Source organism: Thermobia domestica, chromosome 2, assembly GCF_964235325.1.
Source record: "Thermobia domestica chromosome 2, izTheDome1.hap1.1, whole genome shotgun sequence".
NCBI lineage: Eukaryota > Metazoa > Arthropoda > Insecta > Zygentoma > Lepismatidae > Thermobia > Thermobia domestica.
The window spans coordinates 300,722-317,380 of NC_137455.1; the positions used below are offsets into that span (position 1 = coordinate 300,722).

A 16,659-nucleotide genomic window follows, 5' to 3' on the forward strand; every position below is an offset into this window, starting at 1 on the left:
GTATATGTTTTCTCTTTATACAATAAAATTTTTGCCTCGTATGAAAGAAGCATTTTGATAAGAAATTCATATAACACAAAACATATTTAAAGACTTTTTACAGTTGAAATTTGCAATAAACGTAAAAATAAATCAATAGTACATATCAAGAAAGAGTACATGCGATGAATAATTTAAGGATCTGGTAACTTTACAAGCTCGAACGACAATTGAATAACGCAAAGGGACACTTTCAGCAAGCTCGTTTGGTGATACATAAACATGCCGACGGATTATAGGCGAATACAGGGTCCCGAAAATACAATTGCTTATCAGTTATATATAAAACAAGGGAAACGAAAGACCCAGCCGGCGAAATCTAGACTTCTTGATGAAGACAAGAGGAAGGATGGAAGGTCTTGTAATGACCTTCGAAAGATGTGTAAGATAAATAATACTTTTCATTCAGTTTAACGGAAAGTATGGTGGGTAAACGAATTAATTAAATTTTTGCAAATAATATGGGTTGAATTAAGTAAAGTTTGTATTGCATTCTACATTGGAGAGTAGCTTTTAAGTCCTGTGGATTAATTGGTGCTGGACAAGTTTAGGGATACTACATTTTGAAAAATAGGTAATAGTATACATGAGAAGCCCCTGATCTGCGTTTCTTCTGTGTTGTATTACCACTTCTACATGAAATACCATAAATTTTCTTCGTAGTGCAATAGTAAGAAGTATCCATGTGCACAAGACATGCGATATGCGTTAAATCCCCTTCCCCCCCACATACATAGTCATAATAAAGTACAAGGGCACTACACATGCAGATATAAAGTACAGGTACGTTCTTTTTTATTTTCGTATCAGTCGATAAGTAAATAAAAGTCCCTTTGTTACTCACTTTGTAAGTTCGTACGTACTCAATGAATAATCCCTAAAAGTATGAGCGTCCTGCTCCTTCGGGAACTGATGCAGCTTCATCTATACTATATCCGCCCTGGATTAGACCTGCTTAAACCTATTATCAGCTTTGTTTTGCTAATTATTATTATGTATTTTTTAAGATACATATTCGTCTGTATCGTATTCGTTCGCAAACTTGGTACAGTCCGCAGCAAAAAAACCTGTAACATGAGCATGTAAATTTATTGAAAAACTACGCCTAACAGTACAGGGAATATAGCGTCTAAGTGGCACGAATCAAGCCAGGAGAAAACTCGGCGTCCTTCCCTGCACACTTATTTTGGACCAAAAGACTTCGTTGTTTCATAATAAACTTACATGCTCATGTTGCAGGTTTTTTACTGCTGACTGTACATTCCAACTATTAACTGTTGCGAACGACAAACGGAGTACTTATCTTCTCATGTTTCCAACCAGCTTTCTATATACAACACGCTACTCCAACTTTTGGACCGAGAATTTGGGACGGACCCCCTATCAAACACGTGTCTCAAAGATATCATAAATTAAAACGCATGGCCTACCATAATAGGTATTATTACTGCCTAATAAAGTACTTTTAAGTGAGAAGTAGCATTATTGCATGCATGTTGGCTTTAGGAGAACTGAGTATAACTACAGCGTGTGTACATATGGCATTAAGACTGTTGTTAAGCTTTGGTGGGCCAGCTTTTTCACGTACTTTTTGCGATATTCTATTCCGGTATGTTCGTTTAATGGTTTCATACATTAGAATAGGTTAGTAATATTTAATTTGGATAGTATTGTCGAGCGAGCGTAGCGAGTGAAGGCGGATTAGAGCCCAGCAGGGCACGATGTTTTCTTTCTTCGTTACCGATAATTCACTTTCTTTTGTCACATAAATCAATTCTACTTACCTTTACGGTTTGTATTGGTCCCCTACCGCCTTCAAAAACTTACTCACTAGTTAATACTCAATAGTTACTCAATAGTTACCGGCATTAAAACTGCAGTACATAAATCACAATTTAACTTAAATCAACTTGTGCTACGTGGTCACTAAATAAACGAATGCTATCTAACCCGAGTTAGGGCAGGAGGTGCGTCCATAGAGAGCAGCCGCGTCAGCAACAGTAGGTATACGCATAAGCAAGGACAGTGAAATGACACTTTATGTGGCATAAAACGTATGGCTTATATGGGGCATAGCTTTGCGACAGTTTTATGAATATTTTGTACACTGTCTTTACATATAATTTCACTTCATAATGTCTTTCTTATGCAGCAGTAAGTAGTAAAGAATACATTTTAATTACGTATTTTTACGGTCTGCGACAGTTAACCCCACATTTCTCCAGGCGGCAAAATTAAAAAGTAAGTAATTATATTTTTACAAATGTAGATTTACTACTGTAAAACTGTTACAGCTGCTATAGGAACTCGTGTCACGTATTTTTACTACTTTTGCTTAAGCGCTTACCTACCGTCTCTGACACGCCTGCTCTCTTCGGACAGACTAATGAGCGGGTTTACCAACTTCTTCCTCCTCAGATTTGATTGAATAGCATTCGTGCTTTTTAGACGCCATCTAGCATAGGTTGGTCTGTTTTTTGGTATTATGGCTAGTTTTTATGGCATGTGTGCTATATTTGTACGCAATTTGTGAATCAGTTGTACTTTTTTTAACCCTTGCCTCTGATGGCCCAGTTGAAGTTCATCTATGCCGTGAGTGTTTCTGGAGGACAATAAGAATGAAATTAGTGAAAGAAGTATAGTTTTTTAAGAATTATATCGAATGTGTGCCAGAATTTGACCTCCACAGATTAATTTTAATGTGTTACATTTTTTCGTGCAGGTTTTGTTTTCTGATCTTTTTGTTGACGAGTGAGCGCTCTATAAAATTACATATATTCTAAAAACTTACTGCGTCATTACTATCTGGATTGGGTTATGGTACACACGCCATTTTCTTCCCTATAACGCGCCCTTTCCAACAGTACCACTCACATGTCCCTATCATACACCTGAACCAGGAATTTTCGGGGAAACTGGAAATTTTTCTGAAAAAATCACTCCCTCAGAATATTTGCGCCCCTCGAGCCCGGGTTCATGTTGGGATCTCAAAAAATAAATAAATAAATAAATAAATAAAAATGAGAAACACTCGAAGGTCCACACATTGCATATGCAAAATTCCAATCTGATATCTTGAAAACTAAGGGCGTGAAAGTTTTTCGAAATTTGCCTTAAGAAAAAGGTAACGCCCCTCCGCCCGCACTTGGCGCCACCAAGTTGACCATCCGGTTCCAAAACGCATCTGGGGTGTTCTTTGGTCCGTGCTTGACTTGACCAATAAAGAAACCCGGGTTCAATAGTGTTATATGAGCTTAATAAACGTTTAAACACAAAACTAGTCCATGGTACAAATTCGCACCAAAAATCCCGAAAGGGTTAGACTAGTTTTGTATGTAGATAAAGAAAATCTTTTTCTTTATGAAACAAATGGCGATTTAACAGTTCTGTGTATTCTGCCAGTGTAAGAGTCCTCTAGTCTCCTAGGAATGTGAGGGGTGTCCTTTTCTTCATGTAACTTACACTTCAGTTTAAACTTTGTGGGAACATTAAATAATAATTGGAGATGTAATGAATTCTTGAATATGCAATTAAAATGCACTAAAATTTAAATTGTTTGATAGTTACGTTGATATGTTGTATGTAGTTTCTCTACACTATTCCTCTGACTGACACCCTGATGAACAGTGCCACAGTTTAAGTGACTGAAACTGTTCAGGAAAACATTTATAGATGCAGTTAATGGAGTTAGTGCTTTTATGTTTTTAATAAGTTGATTTCAAAATGCTTGAATTTCTGTCTAAATTAAAAATATTAAGTTATTTACACTATTTACCATAACAACTAGAGTTTCGCGATAATGCACATCATGATTCAACCTTATTAGTCTTTTACTTTCTAGAATCTTGAAATTTTAAGCGTGGGGTTGTTTTTAATCTTAAAATTTATCAGTTTGCTGTAAAATTGGTACTTGAAATAGATCTTAATATAGTCAGTGGTCGAAGTGAGACGGTACGCGGTGATATGTCATACCGCTTCTGGTTTTCAGTGATCAAGACATACCGTCGCTGAAGAGTAGACGCTAAATATCTTTAATAAATCAATTTTTATACACAGTAATTGACGAATAGCTTTGCACGTGAAAAGATTTTATTTCTTATTTAGAAATAATTTCTAAATTGACAACACTGACATATATGTTATCTTTTTCCTATCTTTTGTTTTCAAAATGAGGTGTCTTCAAAGAAGTTCGTCATTTGATGTACCGTATTGAATTGTTTCTTTCTTATGTGTGTGCGTGTCTTGCCTAAACGTCGTGCTTTGAGCATGGGCGGGTTTAGGGTTTGTCTGCTGTGGGGGACGGATCTTCCGGGAGTTTGGAATACCTCTCAGTCGAGTGGGGACACGGGAATTTTCCCGCAGGAAATTGTAAATATAAAAAGTCGGTTTTTGAATATGTTCGTGTTCTCTATACTACAACATAAGGGGATATTTTTTTATTATTTTTTCAGAAAGTTGTTGGCGGGGCATGAAAGTCTCTTTCATGCCCTCTTCCCCTCATAACGAAAGGGCTCTCCAATGGTTTTCAGTCTTTATGTAAATAGAAATGCAATCTTTTAGACAACATACTCTCAATGTATTTCAACAGTTAGATGCCGGTATGTCGAGTCATAATCGTAATAAAACATACCACTTCTGCTTGTTTCCCACTTCGAATATTCAATATAGTATTTCATTCCCGGTGTAGTAATCTAAAAATAAAACAGGAGTTTCTACTGATAAAATATAAAAGGTTACCACATACTCACTAATATGTGCATTTACCAGAATGTTGCAATTATATACGCAGTTGATGGTTAGTGAAGAATTTTGTATCTATTGCAACAGGTAGCACATATTTCTTACTTGAGTAAAGCATCGAATAAGTGAATCTCTGCTCCAACATTTTCTCTTCTATTTTAGATTTTCAGACCGGAGTCATCAGCCAGGCGAAGGGTTCAGCGTATGTGGAGCTGAATAACACCAAAGTATTATGTTCTGTGTTCGACCCCCGAGAAATTCCAAGGAAATCTGAATATAGTAGTAACGGTGAATTGTATTGCGAGTTTAAATTCTGTCCCTTCTCCTGCGTGAAGAGAAGAAGCCACCAGACGGACGCCGAGGAAAAGGATTATGGGCTTATTTTACGAAGAGCATTGGAGCCTGCTGTTTGTCGGGTACGTACTCCACTGTTGTGGGTCAATTAATTTCTAATGACGTACGCAGTTCCTTGTAACGCGTGTCGTATCGCGTTTTTTTTTTTTTTTTTATCTTTTTTTTTTTTAATTTAAAAAATAGTCAACTTTCGTGCTGCTGGAAACTTACGTAAAATGTTATTATTTGACACTACTTTCGTGTGACATCAAATTTCACGGGCGGAGAATTGCCTGGTGATAAAAAGTAATTAAAAGATGGCGACTTTCTTTGACAATGCTTTGTAAGTAATACTCTGCTATTGAGCACAGATTGTTCTGAAATATGTTCCCAAAGTATAGAATTGTATAATATAAAATAAATAACAACATTGTCCATTTCTTTGGATTGGATATTGTAACGAAAGAAACACTGACCAAAGCTTCAACACACACTGTATTTTAAACTATATATATATATATATATATATAATCCTTAAGGAAAAGTCCAAATTCTATTGGCTGAAGTCTTCAGCCAGTCTCGTATGTCCCCGTGTTCATATTCCAACCAACCATGTGCCTCCATTTTTGGTCATTATAAGGGCTTTTTCAATTCCATCTTCCTGTCTATGTTATCCAAAATTCTCTGCCATAATTCATTAATAGGTAAGCTCCCTGTCCAGTTCATCAGCTTACTTCTTCCTACCTTTTTTAATCCAATCTGCTTCTTTTCACTTCCTTATTATCATTCTCTTCTCTATCTCCAATACTTCTGTCTTAGCCGAGTTAATTCCGTGATTAGCCTCCTTAACATGTTTATATATCGCATTGGTATCCTTCTTCCTCCTCACGTCATCTTGATGTTGTTTTATTCTTTTTTTTCATTCTCATTCCCGTCTCTCCTTAATATATGACATATCGCAGTCCATGTAGATGACTTTTTCTTGCTCTTCATTAATCTTTTTGGTGCCTTTTGTATTCTTCTTTATTGACCTTCTATAAGCTCTGATCTCTCCTTTCTTCAATAACTTCTTTAGTTTCTCCGTTTCTTCTCCTATGCTTTCTATACCTCATCCTCTTCCTTCTTCTCTCTCTCTCTCTCTCTCTCTCTCTCTCTTCCTCCTCCTGCGTTCTTCTTCCCTCTCTAACTCCTTCCTCTTCTCTAACTGTGTGTAGAAATTCTCTATGCTCTCCTTCCTTCCTATCTCTTCATCCTCCAGCATTTCTATTATTGGTTATGAAATTCCTCTTCGTACTCCTATTCACAGGAGAAAGGGCGAAGTTTTCTTTTATTATAAAATAAATCTCTATGTTTAATGAAGAAGGTAAAAGATACACCGAACATCATCATAGTACAACGACATCTCAGTCAAGACATTCTGTGAAGTAAGGAATCACATTTAGTACTGATTTTCACGTTTATGTGCTACATTGCAAACACGAAACGGTCTTCTCCCGGCAGCAACAAGTTGTGGATTTTACGTGTCTTTATCTTTTTACGTTTGTTGATTCTTTGAAAATCCTGAGAACAGTGTATCTTCTGTCAAGCTTACGAAAAAATTTATAAACTTAAAGTAAGAAACCTATCGAATAGAGTTACAATGTCAAATATACTCGATTAGCTAGTGTATTAACACAAGTTATTGTTTTTAGCCGCAGATCAACAAATAACAACTTCCATACAGCAAGAACTACGAATTATGTACAGCATTAGTTGATTGAACCTGTTTTTCTAGTTTCATTGATATATGAGATATATTAGAAGAGTAATGGGATTGGCAATACTGCTGCCTTCACTTCACAAGGTAATTAAGTTGACCCTTGTTGTTGACTCAATACAAGTTTGAACTTGCTCCAGTGGCTACAAGATCGTTGAAAGCGCCTGAAGTGAAGTGACTGTGAGGTTCGTTACAGAAATAGACCTGCAAAAGTTTGAACAATTTTGTGTAACGCTTGGCGAGTCCGCTATTGCGACTTTTGAAAAGTTAGAAAGAAAAAAAAGTTTATGGATAACATTCCCTATCCAGGACACAAGTGTTTAGATGGCACAAAGGAATTCTTTTCAGAAGGCCGAGAACAAGTGGAAGACAAACCTTGTGCGGGAAGACTTTCAACTTCAAAAACGGATGACAATGTGGAAACAGTGAAGTCTATTGTGAGGTCAGATCGTCGATTGAGGATAAGAATGATCTGTATTAAATGAAATTTGAACGTGTTTACCGCCCGTCAAATTTTAACACAGGATTTGGGCATGAGAAAACTGTGCACCAAGATTGTTACAAAGAATCTCCTTACAGCAGAAGACCAGTCGGAGGGATCTGAGTCTTGACCTTCTGGAACACCTTGAGAGAGAGCCAGAATTCTTCAGTCGCGTTATAACATGTGATGGATCATGAAATTTGAGTACCATCCCGAGACAAAATGCCGAAAACTTGAGTAGTACACTTGTCATCAAGGTCGTCAGTTATAAGATAATAATAAAAGTAATGTATATATTTACAGAACGAAGGTTTCCATACAAGAACAATCGTGACCATTACAACCTGTCCTATTTACCAATCAATTATTTGTGGCAAAATTGTATTGTTAAGATTAAAGCGTTGAAACGTATTGCAAAGTACAAAAATATTTGTTCCATAAGGACCAAGGTTGGCAAAAATCTTGTTTTTTATTGAAAAAACAAAATGAAAACAGGTTTTTTTGTTTAAACCAGTTTTTTTTTTTTTTTTTTTTTTTTTTTTTTTTTTTTTTAATAATTTACTCTATGTATTTATATTAGACATGGACAGAAATTAGTTTGTTTTGCCTTTGTGTTATTATGCAACAACAAGGTTATGCTGAAAGGGGTCACATAAGCTTAAAGCGGAATCCAAACCGCTTCTGGGCTTCATCCAAGAAAAATTGTCCATTTCGACACGAAACCGGGACTAATTGGTCACAAATGCGATTGCCGACTCACTCACGAAGCACTCCTGATAAAAATACATTGTACTGATCTTTACATAGGCCTAGTTGTTAATATAATTGTCAAGAGTCATTTCAGAAGAAAAAAAAGATAAACAGTTACACAAGTAAAAACATTATACAATTATATATAAATCGGGAAACTCCCGCCTTAGCCATTGGGAAAATTCTGTTATTACTTTAAATGCATTTGTATATAAAATTTTAAGGTCAACGTATCATAATCACTACGCTAAAACTGAAGTATTAAATTACAAATTTGGTATGTAGATATTCAATAAAATTAAACAAAGTCGAATCCAAGCTGATTGTGGAAGCTACGTAGGCAGTTGATACATTTTCCCAATTTCTATCAATATATTTAAGCAACCTTAGTTTCTTTATAAAACAACAGGCATTCAGGCAAGCAGAAATAAACAATTTGGTTTCGTTTCGTATGTTTAGGCTTAACATCCTTATGAAATACCAAGGTTATCACGGAGAAGACTTTCGCTTAAAAGGACACCTCGAATTGCTACTTCGTTTATACTTGAAAGAGGGGTTGTGATTCGACCGAGAATTAAACACGAGACCCCTTGATTAAAAGGTGAAAAGTACATAAACGTAATGCAGATGGTTTCATATGTGGAGACGTCACCATGAAGTTCACACGATTTAAAGCATTTTTCGCTTGTTGATTTTGGTTTAAACCAGTTTTTTGAAAAAAACAGCTGGTTTAAACCAGCCAACCCTGATAAGGACAAAGATGTGTTTTTGAGATAAATATGGGCGCCACATTTATAGAAGAGCAAGCTGTTCTCTCATCCAGGAAGAGCAGAAGTACACCAAAAATGCAATTGGAAGTTCTCTGTCCGTTGCGGTAGGGAAGTGAGGGATGGATTCTTTTAATTGTTCCTCGTGTATTCCAGCAAGTGAATGTCAGTTGTTCTCTGTCAAGTTTAAATAAAAACGGTCCAACGGAGATTTTTTTTTTTTTTTTTTTTTTTTTTTTTTTGGTAGATTAATGTGGTGAGACTTGAAGGAAGAAATATGAACTAAGGAAGTATGTTGAAATGAAATGATTTCTGTTTATTTTTCCAGGTTGAGAAATACCTTGCATAAGGCACGTTATTTTTATTATTATTAACACATATGATAACGATTTGGCAATAGCTTCGCAAATTCAGATTTTTAAAAGTAACTAAATAAACACAATGAATAGTATTATGCGTGTTTATATGGAAATACTGTAAAAGTTGAGTCGAGTGTTGACTTCTGATATGATTATAGTAACCACAAGATAAGAATACAGGCCACGGTGGTAGAGCGCTCACTTCTAGTTTGAGGTGACCCCGATTCAACCCCAGGCATCGTGTCCATGAACTTTCTCCCACATTCACTTTTTAATCCTCTCAGTTTCATTAATCACTCTTTTCCTTTTGCCTACAGAACATAAGCGTGAGACATCCTTCTGATAGTTTTAATTTACAATGCAAGAAATACGTCTGTTTTCTTTATTTTATATATATAAAAAAATTTGAAAGGTTTTCTGTATTGTTTAGCTGTTTTTCTTTTCCGTTCATTTATTTTTTAACTTTTGTCATCATATATTTAGTAAATGCAGTTGAAATGCATCGTATGTAGACCAGATTGGTTTCTCGCGACAAATTAACCGCTTCTTGAAAAGTATTTTGTGTGAATAATTGTATATATTGTTTGTTTTTAAATTTTAATTACATTGATTTAGAGCAACTTTTCATAAACACGAAATCCTTTGTATTTGATTCCAGCATCAGTTCCCTAATTTCCAAGTAGACGTGTATGTGTTGGTGTTGGAGAACGACGGTGGGGCTTTGGCTGCTGCCATCACTTGCGCTGGATTGGCTGTTGCTGACGCAAGTATTCCCATGTTTGACGTCGTTATTGGAGTCTCAATGGTACGTTTCATTACTTCTGCATTTCTTATCAGTAATTAATGATTTCAAGTATTCATTGAAAGATAACACACTATTTGCTAATTTATGATAGTGTATTTCAGCATTTCCCAACCTTTTTCAACTTGCGGCACACTACGGGTGTAACTTGAATTCTCGCGGCACACTCATAGATATTATTATTTGCAAATATAAAATACCATGATAATTTTTTCTGTGATTACTGATCTCCTTCTCACAGAGATGAAAGCTCGATCACTGGTTTTCCCTTATGCTAAATCATTATGCTTATTTTTTATTCTAATTTTGAAATATAAAACAATTGCAATGAAATATAGGACTCAGATTTTTAAAAAATACGCCTTCTTTTTCGACTTTATCCAACCTCTAACTAAGAACAAAGATCACTAAATAGCGAACGAACGAACAAATGTCTTGTACTTTTAACTTTGCTGTTTTAACCAAACCCGGTGCATATTATAGCAATCACACAGCTTGCGATGCGTCGAAGTCAAAACACAGCTGTTGAGCATAGTGTTGTTCTGTCATCCACGTCCGAATGAGTGTTCTACGAAAGTTCACTTGGCGCGTACCGTACAAGTGCTTCCATTTCTCGGTGTTAGTATGACTCTCAATTGAAGCGTAACATAGCAGCTAACCGTGGAAATGTGTACGAGCCAAAATACTGTCTGCTACACAGCAATAGATATAGAATAATGTATTACAATTACAGTATTTTTTTTCCATGGTAGAAATTCATAGTAATGTGAAATACAAAAATATGGAATTTTTCCTATGTCTTGCAATTTAGTTGCTATAGAATTAATAATTTTGTTTCGATTTCCTCGCTGGTGTGCCGCGGCACCCCGGTTGGGAAACGCTGGTATATATATATATATATATATATATATATATATATATATATATATATATATATATATATATATATATATATATATATATATATATATATTAATCTGATAAAGAGAAAAAAATATTTTCGCCGTTAGTTCTTCGTTGGACCTTGCTGTGTTGATATGTACTGTAACTTTGAGGAAGAGACTCGGAACATATAACATTACCATTAATTTCACAAAACATCAAGCAACAACTAAGTACATAAGTATTTGCCAAAAGGACATTTATTCAATAGAATTTTAAATGCGGGGTCTGGCCAAAAGACCTTCCGCATTTGGAGAGAGTTGTGGCGGCGGATGGGGTATCGATCGATAGCGTATGCGTGCTATTTTCAATAGTCCCAGTGGCGTGGCGTGGCGAGGTACATGTATTGTGCGTTTCGTGTGGAGGAGTATATTCGTAATGGTGGTTATGTGATTACTCTCTGCGGGCATTTCGCATTCGTTTCGGACTTGGCCGACATGATTCTGTTCAAATATATATATATATATATATATATATATATATATATAGAGAGAGAGAGAGAGAGAGAGAGAGAGAGAGAGATCAATTGAAAGGTTGGGTGTCAAACTTTGGAGCGACAGGTTCTGCACTGAACTAAAAATCGCCTGGCCGACCTGTTTAAGTGCTGAATCCTTTGGAGATTGGTGGATAGACGTTCTCAGACTCGCCACATTTTCCGGCATTGTTACGGACCGAGGTCAGGCAGAGGAGTTTTTTCTCGGTGCAGAACCTATTACTCTGAAGTTTGATACACAAATTTGAATAGTTTTTTTCTATCCAGAACAGAATCATGTCGGCCAAGTCCCAGTAGTAATCACAGAACAAGATTACGAATATACTTGTCCTCCACAACAAACTCATGATGCTCACTGCGTACGCACGCCATTGCCACTACTGAAAATGACACGTATACCGCTTCGATCGATGCCCCCTCCATCGCCGTACCCCACCACAAAGTGCACAGCGCCCCTCTCTTTTTGCCGGACCCTGTATTATAAAGTTGTATTATTGCCTTAATCAGCGATAACTTTTTTTATATATATATATATATATATATTATATATACTAGAGCCATTAATTTTAGTCGTGGTACGAAATGTAATATACATAAGATAATATTTGACGATACTAAAATTTGTTCTGTTTGTATTAATCACATGCAGAGGAATAGGTTTGTGTCTGTATTAGCACACCACTACCTAGAGAATCTTTTGAGTCGTCGTTAATATTTATTATCAGGTTCATAGAAATAGCTTTTTCCACTCTGCTTCCACTGATTAGCTGTATAAGAGACGGTGACTCAGTAGTAGTAAATTGTAAGGTCGTCTCCCTTTTCCTTTATCATCCCTTCATCCGTTATCATTGGTCTTCACGGCACACACGTAGTTATTTCATCGAACGATTTTAATTTCACTCCAAGGAAGTAAGTTTAGCCTATGTGATAAGATGAAAGAGCACTGTGAAAAAGACATAGTAAATAAGTTACAACATTGTGTTTCGTCTGTTTACAGAATCAGTCTGTTCGAAAAATTCAATGATAATAATACTGTAACAGTAAGCTCTGCGTATTTTATCCTGAATTGCTGTGGCCGACCAGGTCGTAATTATTCAATGAATGTTGCGTGATAACAGTTCCAAGCTTCATTGTTCAGCGGAACTTCAAAGCAGGCTTGACTTTAGCGTCCCTTTCAGCTGCGAGACTACATGAAACGTGAACATACACTCATGTCCAAAATTATTGTCGCATATCTATAATTGTCTTTTTGTACGAATATAATTTGATAATGATTTTGCAGGGTACTTTTAATACTAATACTGTGTGTATAATCAGGAAATGTATATTTGTGGTAAATTTCATAGGAAAAGAATTATAAATACGAAAATTATAATGAGTAAAATAAAATGTTGCTAAATGGACAAGAAAATTTTATTTTCGTTTTATTGTTCTTATTTACTGCTCTTTTGATATAAAATTTTCCACATATATGTCTTTACCGATTATATACATACTAACATTATAAGAAATACCGGGAGAATTCGTTATCAAATTATATTCCTACAACAACATATTTATAGACATGCGACAATAATTTTGGACATGAGTGTACATCTTAACATCCTAACCACGTAAATTCCCGCCGAGAAATGAACCCAGATCTCCCTCGCCAAAAGGTGCGTACACTATCCACATAGTCATGAGGGAATTTCGGAACTCCCAATGACTAATATACGTAGAAAGCCATTGTTTTTCTCTCCTGCTCACGATCCCTCAGTAAATATTTAATTCTCTACGCTGCCTCCCTCAATTCATTTTAGCTTCAATAACGTACAAAATCACCCCAATAGAAACTAATAGTGGACAATACAGGCGTTAAGTGAGAACTAAATTACGGTGTGATGTTCTCAGACGTTAAAACCGTTTGAATGGTTATAGAGACGTAGTCGGGTCAGCTTGAAATGTTTATCTTGAATCACTGCCCTCTTCGCAATTACATATAATATCTGTCCAACAAAGTTCATATAAACAGACAATAGTGAGTTTAGGATCCAGTGGATCTAATACTTTAAAGTTCAGTATCAAAGTAATTTAGAACTGAATAGACTAAGATAGAGCCACATTCCTAAATTTCCTTAACTACATGTACAAGGTTTCCGTAGAATTAGATGAATGAGTTACTCAGTATCTGCATACTATGATTGACTTACGCATGTACATTTGAAGAAATCAATGTGATGTTTATGTATTTCCATTCATTTGATTTTTGTAGGCTCTGTATGAAGATAAGTCATTGATTGACCCAACAGCGGAGGAGGAAGCATTGTGTAGTATACCGCCATCTGGCAACGAGGCGACTAATCATGGATTGGTGACCATCGCGTACTTGCCATCACTCGAGCAGGTGTCAGAGGTCGTGCAAAAGGGAATGGCGTCGGTGGATGCCGTGGCTAACAGTGTGAAGACGCTGACGATGGTCAGCCAGCAGATCTATCCTCTCCTCCAGAGTTGTTTGTTGCGGTCGGTGCGGCAGGCGCTTAAGAAGAAGAAGAAGATGAAAAAGAAGAAAGAGAAAAAGAAACCGACAGCGGAAGGAGAGGAGAGCTAGCAACTTCGATAACTTTTTTTAATTTTTTTAAAAACATTTCTTTATGTGTAATTCTGTACATTTATGGGAACTGTATAATTGTTGTCAAGAAATAATTTTAGTACTAAAACGAATGTTTTGTTATTTTCGTATATTCATGAGTTCCTAGGATCTTCCTTCTGTTACCTAGTTGTAACGTTTGTTGCAGCTAGGGCGAATCTTTGTAGCCGAGCCTTGTAATATTAGATGGTCAATACAGAGGTGTATACAGTATCATCTTCGTTTTATAATGAAGAGATTAAGGTTTTAATTTGTGATGCTGATCACACCAACTGAACATACGAATGTTGTTTGGTCTCCAGTGCTCGTTGTCTGTCGGTGAATTGATTTATTTAAGAAGAGTTATTGATTGAAAGCAAGAAAAGAACAGAGTGTGGTCTTATATGGAATAAGTGGACTTTAAGTCACACTAATTCCTCTATAGGTGCGGTCGTTTTTATCCATTACCATTTAATCCAATCGGCAGAGGGTTATCGAAGCACGGCAAGACATGGGGTCTGAATGACTGAGCATCAGTTAAAGAGTGATAGACTGTATGACTGTTCAGAAAGCGTACTTAATAGCACATTAGAGTCGGAAACCCGGATTCGAATCTCAATTCCGTCATGCGTTTTTTTATGACAGTGTGTTCTTACTCAACTTTCAATTGTATTTGTTTTTAGTATGCGCCTTTTCCACCTAACTACAATGAAATTGTATATCCAAAGGTTTAAGCTTAGCAAAGAACCTAAGTCACTACGTAGTTTCCTTTCTAATTATTACTACGGCATTGTTGTAGTTTCAAATCGAGAGCTAAACTTCAGACGGGGGGAAAAAAGTGGCGTGCTCTAATTCAAATTCCCAAAATTGGAAAGATAAGGGTCCGAGTCCCCAAAAGGTTTCTAAGGCGCCACAGTGTCTGAACCCATTTGCTAGCATATACGAGGTGACACACACGCAATAAATAATTAAATAAAAAACGCGACTAAGTGCATAACTTGAAAAAAAAAGATTGAAGTTGGTAACAACTGTTTTGCTAATGTAATCCACCCACCTGCTCTATCCAAGCTGCCAGTTTCGGGTAAACGGGTCGTGACAGTTGGAAGTATTGCAACAGTAAGTAAACACGTGCAACTGCATTCTGCCGGAAAAAGTGTTGATTTGATTTTTTAGCGTCCCATATGAGACATGGACCTACAGCTTGTAGAAAATTGTTTCTTTTATTAAACATTCCAACACAATAATAGGGTGACCAGGCTTTGTTCCAGAATTTTTTTCCCGGGAGAGTAAAATCAAAATATGAAGGGAGGGTGTGGTGAGTGTTGAACAGGAGACGACGTTTTCTAGTCTGGTGGGCAAAACTACTTCACCAAAATGTAAGATCTTGAATGCTGTTTTATTGTTACATAATTCATAGTTTTTTTTTTTTTTTTAATAAAAAGTCTATTAATTAATAAAGTGATTGTACGACAACAATGAAGGGCATTTATCAACTTCTAAAGGTATTCAGGTTGTTTTACAATGTACTTGAATAATAATTATGGTTTCAATGTTGTAACATCACATTCTTCGAGAATCTCTTGTGACGCGGAAAGAATCTGGTAACTTCTAAATCAATTTAAAAAGAAAATCAGAGCATAAATTACTTTCTTTTTAATCCTTTCCTACCATTTATGCATGACTTCTTTTAGTTCTTCTAATTGTTTTTCTTTCTATTCTTCCCATTTGTATACTAGACGGTTCTACTTTAATTTCTTTTCCCTCCTGATTCCTTACGTTTACTAGTCAAATCGTTTTTTTTCTTTTCTCCTAAAACTACTATTTCCATATCTTCCATATCACTATGAGACGAATTTCCTACCCTAATAGGTCTCCTAAGTTTTCCTCTCAAATATTGAACAGAAATTGACTCAGATTTTCTTTTACCCTAATCTCTTTTTTTTTTTTTTTTTTTTTTTTTTTTTTTTTCAATCTTACATTTATTCTTCTCTGCTTATAGTAGGTCTTCTATGACTTCAATTATTGAGTTATATGATTTGTACCTACTTTGTCGGAGAAATAAGGCAACAAAGCTGAAACTATTAAATTTATTTTCTTTTATCTTCCATGTCTGAATCAAACTTGACAATCAATGCTAACGTGTCATAAATAAAATTTATGATAGATTCGCCTTCTTTTTGTAATCTATCGTGAATTCTCCCTTCGATATCTAAATTGAAATTCGAGTCCCTAAACTCTTCAATCAATTCCTTCTTTAACACATTGTATGGTGTGTCTGCAATTTCCCCCCCCCCCCTCTTTAGAATAATTTTTCCTCATAGCCTGCAATTTCCTTTAAACGTGGTTGGCAACAGTTATTTTTCTGTTACTTTCGTATCCGTTAATATCGCACGCGTCATCAAATTCCTGGGAAATAATTGCTTTGTAATTCTGTCTTTGAATTTGTTTCTACGTACCCAAGTCAACTACCTCCATCTCATCGTGTAGTTTATCTACTATTTTCACCACGAGTGCAGTGAGGATATGACCTCAGCATTAGTCGACAAACAAAATAACTCTTTTAAGTCGTGGCATTACGACGTTAGACAC

The 16,659-nt window shown here is 35.9% G+C and overlaps 1 protein-coding gene across 1 annotated transcript; it reads left to right on the forward strand.

Annotated features, from left to right (window-relative positions):
* Nucleotides 1-228: 228 nt before the first annotated feature.
* Nucleotides 229-14,161, forward strand: LOC145669721 (exosome complex component MTR3-like). The gene is made up of 4 exons (XM_081738044.1): nucleotides 229-421; nucleotides 4,942-5,195; nucleotides 9,884-10,030; nucleotides 13,717-14,161. The coding sequence occupies exons 1-4, from the start codon at nucleotides 262-264 to the stop codon at nucleotides 14,050-14,052; spliced, it is 897 nt and encodes a 298-aa protein (XP_081594170.1). The 5' UTR covers nucleotides 229-261; the 3' UTR covers nucleotides 14,053-14,161.
* Nucleotides 14,162-16,659: the final 2,498 nt, after the last annotated feature.